Raw genomic sequence first — 5,690 nt, forward strand, 5'->3', positions numbered from 1 at the left:
CTGCCTTGGCCTTCTGGGGCTGCTGGGACAGAGGACAGGCACACAGTTTGATCACACCCTCTTTAATGACTTGATTCAGCGCAGGACGCTGCGGAAGGCAGCCATGTGGCACCTCACGCTGTCCGCTATCTGCTGTGCTGATTTGGCCCGGCCGTAGTAGTCTGTGAAGAGGCCATCAGGGCTGAGCAGGTAGATGGCGATGGAGTGATCCACAATGTAATCCTGGTCATCATCCTTAGGGCCAGCGCTGTAGTATACGCGGTAGCTGCGGCTCACCTGGGCTACCTGCTCAGCAGAACCGGTCAGGCCCAGCAACCGTGGGTGGAAGTCCTGCACGTAGCGGGCCATGGCTGCGACAGTGTCCCGTTCGGGGTCCACAGTAATGAAGATAGGCTGCACTGGGGGCAGGCCAGGCTCAGCCTCCAGCTTCTGTACCACCTGCACCAGCTTCTCCAGCTCATCCGGGCAGATGTCGGGGCAGTGAGTGAATCCAAAGTACATCAGGACCCAATGACCCCGGAAGTCAGCTTTGCAGCGAGCCTGTCCCCGGTGGTCCAGCAGGCTGAAGTCACCCTGGCCCACGGCTGCCTGGCGCAGGGCCTCTGTCCGCTGTTGCTGCCGCCGCTGCTCCTTCTCAGCCCTTGCAGCCAGCCAGGCCCCGCCCAGCCCAGCCCCAAACAAAGCAGTGATCAATAGCCTGGTCCGAAACCCAGGGCCCTGGGGCTGGCTCTGACGGCTTGCCTCTCCAGGGCCCTGCCTTGACATGAGCCGGTACCTCACGTGTAGGGCCTCACCTCCTGGGGTCCAAAGGAGAGCTGGGGGCTTGAGAGGAGAGAGCCTATGCCAAGCCTTGGGTGTCCAAACCAGCAGCAGCATTGCCCTAATGCTCCTGGAAGAGAGCACAGGTGTCAGGGGCCTGTAGTGGCCTCAGCCTCCTGGGTCAACCCCCATGGCTCTGGGGAGACTGGACACCATGCAAAGGACCAAGCCCATACTCAGGCTCACCACAACTGCTCCCTTAGTGCTCTGCAGAGCACAGAAGTGCTTCACCGATGGAAGCTCAGCTCCAGCTTAGGTGTCCCCCAACGCCCACGCCTGTTAGCCTGTCCTCCCACCCCGGCCCTCGGTCCTGCGCCTGCAACTCTGTGTGGCCTGGGAAGCACTCCTGCACCTCACCATCTTAGCTGACGGAAAGCATTCCAAGTGCATGCCTTGCCTGAGCTCCTGAGCATGTGTATCTGTTTGCAATAAACCATTTTTGGAGGCGGGGGAGTCTGGTTTCACCCCCCAAGGATGGACTCCTCCGGCCCTTCTGCGGCCTGCCCACCCCGCGCTCAGCGGCAACCCTGTGCGCCCACACCATTTCGCCCACAGGGCGCCCCTTCTATGTCGAGCTTTCCTGGTGCTCTCACCCCGGGGGAGAAGCGAGGTCTCGACGGGCACAAACCCACCCTCTTCACATCCGGGATTCCGACACCGAATTCGGTGTCCTCCCTGCCTTTCTCGCAGGAGCCCCAGGAAAGTTTGCCAGGTGGAAGTCCCAGGACTCGCCCTCACCTGTTCGGCTGCTGAAAAGACCCTCCCGGGGATTCCTACACGTCTGGTCTCCGCCACGGCCGGGGGCTTGCGCTCGGGGCTCGATGACCTTCGGCACGTCCCAAAGCCTCTCCACGCCAGCTTCCTCCTTTACATACGCCCTCTAAGCTGTGCCCGGGATGTGCCTGGCAAGCGAAGGCGGCCTGTGGCTACTTCCTGGGCCCCTCTCTCCTGGGAGCCCCCACTTCCAGGGCGCCCTCCGGGACCCGCAGCTCTCTGCCCAGCGGTAAGGTCAGAAAGCGGGACACCGGCGGGGGCCACGCACCGGGCACGACCCAGGCTCTCTGGGACCCGGCGTCGGTATCGCGAGTTAGGGCACAGCCCCGCTCTCTGCGAGCTAGCCGCAGCGGCGGGCTCAACCACGACACACGGTCGGGGTCGCCAGGGTTCTGCGCTTCCGGCGCGCTCGAGACCAGCACGCATGCGTCAAGGGCGTCGCGCAGGCGCAGGGGCATGCGCATGCAGGCGTGAGGCGCCCCTCCTCTCCCCGCCCCCTGCCCCCACGCGCGTGCGCAAAAGTTGTTCGTCGCCACCTGAGGCTAAGTGCGGGGCGAGGCGCGGCTTCCTCTCTGGCCCCGCCCCTCCCTGCTCCCTTGGGCGGCTGCCGCACCTCCCTCGGAAGCCTCGGTGCTCGCTCCCTCTCAGCCCTCCGCCGACCGCCCGCGCGCCAGGCGCCGACCCGGCGTCGCGCCCTCCGGCCTTACTGCTGTGTGTCGGTCCGCGCAGGGCGCGCGGTCCGTGGGCACGACGTCTCCTAAAGGCCACCGGGCGCGAGGAGGGGCGGGGATCGGCGCTCGCCGCGGCGCAGCCTCGAGCCCACCGCCGCCGGGGCCGACCCCCCGATTCCCCGCGCCGCTGACCCCGGACGAGCTCCGCGGAGCCGGCCCGAGGCGCCGCGGTGGGGGACAAGGGGGTCCCGGGGGGAGGGCGGGAGGACCTGGGGCCCGCGGATGAGGATCCGGGACTCAGGAAGGAGAGTGGCCAGGGCCAGGGCTCGGGGAAGGAAAAGAGATAGGAACTCAGAGAAGGGAAGCGGCCGGGTTTGGTGGGGGAGGGACGGAGGGCTCCCGGCGCCCACTGTCCACGGGCGCGTGGAACTCCTCTTGCTCCCGGGCGCGAGGGTCCCGGAGCATAGCTCTCAGTCCAGGCCCAGGTCCAGGCTCTGCGCCCGAGCATCCACTCGAGGCAGCCCCGGGGCTGAGCATTCTTCCAGCACCCAAGAGGCTATGGGACCAAACTACCAGAGTTAGGAAGGGGAGACTGAGCTCACATTAGGAGACCCACCCAGACAGAGGCCACACAGGGTCCAGCAGGCACAGGTGCTCACCAGTGCTCTAGCCAGCTCCTGGGCATGGCTAGGGAATACTTGCCCCTCCAGACTTCAAGTCCACCACCAGAGTGGATGGGCTCCCCACCAGCTTTTTTTTCCCCATCCATTTGACAGGGAAAGAGACAGCGAGAGAGGGAAAACAAGCAGGGGGAGTGGGAAAGGGAGAAGCAGGGTTCCCGTGGAGCAAGGGTGCCCAGTGCGGGGCTCGATCCCAGGACCCCAGAATCACGACCCCAGCCGAAGGCAGACGCCTAACAACTGAGCCACCCAGGCGCCCCTCTCCACCATTTTCTGACCGAGGATGAAGGCTGTGGGGGGAGGCAGAGGGGGCTGGAGGTGATAAGGAGCCTGGAGCTTCCTAGGGGATGTGGGGAATTCTGACTCTTGGGTCAGTCATGAAAGGTTAAGGACCCTGAACATTGAGGCCAAGTTCCCTATGGGGGAGGGGGCATCAGTCAGGTCACCCTCTTGAGTTGGTGGTCAGGCATCTTGTTTTGTTTTTTAAATAATCTCTACACCCTAGGTGGGGCTTGAAACCACGACCCTGGCTTCAAGGGTTGCATGCTCTATCAACTGAGCCAGCCAGGCGCCCCAGTGGTCAGGCATTTTGTGATGAGGGGACACTGACCCTGGGGTTGGTCCAGATCGTCTGTTTTGGGGGAGGTCCCATGGTCCCCTGATGGGGATCTGGACTTTGTGCGGTCAGAGGTCAGGCGTCTTTAATACGCAGGAGGTAGACCCAGAGTCTGGGGTCAGTTTACCTGTGATGACTAGGAGGCGTTAATAGTGGCTGACACCTCTGGCTTCATACAGGAGTCCATCCACAGGAACCAGCCTCCTGTCCTGATCCACAGGACAGCAGCCCACTCCCTCCAGCAGCCCCTACATCTGGCCAAACTCCCCTGCATCAGGACTCCCAGTGACTTTCAGTGACCCCTGCACTGACACTGTCATCAGCAACCATGATGAGTGTCCAAGACTATGACCACAGATTTATGAACAGTTCTGATAAGTCCTCATTAATGACTGGTCTGACCCATCAGGGATATTGACCAATGTCCTATGGCCCATTAATGATTGATTAGAGATGCAACAGTGATTTTGATCAAGTCCCTATTAATGACTCCAATCGAAGTTTCTCTGAAGACAGAAGTTCAATGACCATCAATGACCCATAAATAACTTAGGTCATTCATCAGGGTTGGATATTGATCAATCAGTGATTCTTCAGAGATTCTGGCCAATATTACTATCAATAACCTAGATCAGTGAGCAGTCAGCCCACCTGAGCTCTGGATGACAGTGAATAGAGAAATCGACTCCAGTTTATCCAAGTTGTGCCCCGCCCTCCAGACCCCATCTCTTGATCATTGGTACCTGCTGGCAGGGGTGCTGAGTGCACTGCACAGCTAGCCCCCTTACTTTCCCTGGTTAGGACTTCAGCTGGAGTTCTAAGCAGTTGTAGTGGATGTGCCGCTGGTGGAGAGGGAATGGGAAAGAAATTGTCCTGATCTGGTATGGGGAGTGATGAGGAGGACTATCCTGAGGGCTCAAGTCTGGGGAACCAAGGAGAGGAACACCCAGTTCTTCCCTTGGGAGTCCTGACTGGGGTACCCAAGGGGCTGGATAACTTGGTCCTGTTATGGGGGCTGATGGGGGGGCACCTAAGTTCTGTCCTGGGGGTGAGAAGCCTGGGTCTGCCTTTGGGGACTCCGTCTAGGCCAGGCTTGAAATTAAAAACTGGCTTTGGGTTGCTAACCTCTTTAAGGTCTGGAGAGGAGGCATCTTCTAACCTTGCGGTCCACAGGCAGCCAGGGCAGGTAAGAGGACCGGGCTGACCTTGTCACCCACTCCCCCTGTGCAATAGTTGTCTGTGAGCTGCTGCCCAGACTTGGCCAGGGCCTGGGTCAGCGCCACTGTCTTCTCCAGGTCCATGCCTTGCAGTGGCATGGCCGTTAGCATGGCCCCGAGGCACGGGATACGGCGCTGTAGCCAACACGATGGGGGTGCTCCCACAGCGGTGGGTTATCCTGGGGTCACTGACAGGGGTGGGGCTCTGTGGGGCCCCCGGGGGCAGGCGGTCTCTGGGGCTGATCTTGGGCTCAGAGGCGCCCATAAGTTGCCGCGCACCAATTTGCACGCCCTGCGCGCGCTCCCGTCCACAGCGCGCACGAAGCCCCTGAGGTCTCCCTAGCTCGGGCGGCCTGTCTCGTTCAGACAGATCAGCTACGGGAGTCGCTTGGGCTGTGGAGGGCCCTGGCTCCCTGTGGCCCCATCGCTCCGGGCCTGCGGGGTGCGAGACAGCTGGAACCTGCCGCCGCCCTGTGTCCGTGTTTCTGCGGCAGGTGCACTTGTCCCGACGGGATCCGGTTTCTCCCTTTCGTATCCGCACCTCTGTCCTGTGTCTGTGTTGTCCGTGTGCGTGTCTCCGTGTGCGGCTTCCACTTCTCGGGCTCAGAACTTGACCCCGGCCTGTACCTGTCCCGGACAGTGGCCCTCACCGCTCCTGCTTTAGATTCCAGACGCGTTCCGCCGGGCCTGGCCCGCGGCCGCAGGAGGACGGCGGATGGGCCGGGCCGCCCAGACAGGCGGGATTCTGGGCCAATGGCCGCCTCAGGGGGGCGGGACGACCCTGCTCTCTTCTGCCCCGACCAATCACGAAGGCCCCCGGGCGCGCGACTTCCGTGCCTTCCCGGGCCCGAGCATCCCGCCGCGCACGCTCCCCGCCCCGCGCGCCCGCCGCGAACGCAGAGAGGGGGACACG

At 62.3% G+C, this 5,690-nt stretch overlaps 1 protein-coding gene across 1 annotated transcript; it reads right to left on the bottom strand.

The window, feature by feature from the left end:
* Window positions 1–46: 46 nt before the first annotated feature.
* Window positions 47–2,207, bottom strand: SCO2 (synthesis of cytochrome C oxidase 2). The gene is made up of 2 exons (XM_025858654.2): window positions 1,558–2,207; window positions 47–889 (listed from the first exon to the last, which is right to left on the bottom strand). The coding sequence occupies exon 2, from the start codon at window positions 874–876 to the stop codon at window positions 76–78; it is 801 nt and encodes a 266-aa protein (XP_025714439.1). The 5' UTR covers window positions 877–889; window positions 1,558–2,207; the 3' UTR covers window positions 47–75.
* Between the last annotated feature and the right edge of the window lie 3,483 nt (window positions 2,208–5,690).

Source organism: Callorhinus ursinus, unplaced genomic scaffold, assembly GCF_003265705.2.
Source record: "Callorhinus ursinus isolate GAN/ISIS: 27379988/994484 unplaced genomic scaffold, GSC_fseal_2.0 scaffold140, whole genome shotgun sequence".
In the NCBI taxonomy this organism is placed as follows: Eukaryota; Metazoa; Chordata; class Mammalia; order Carnivora; family Otariidae; genus Callorhinus; species Callorhinus ursinus.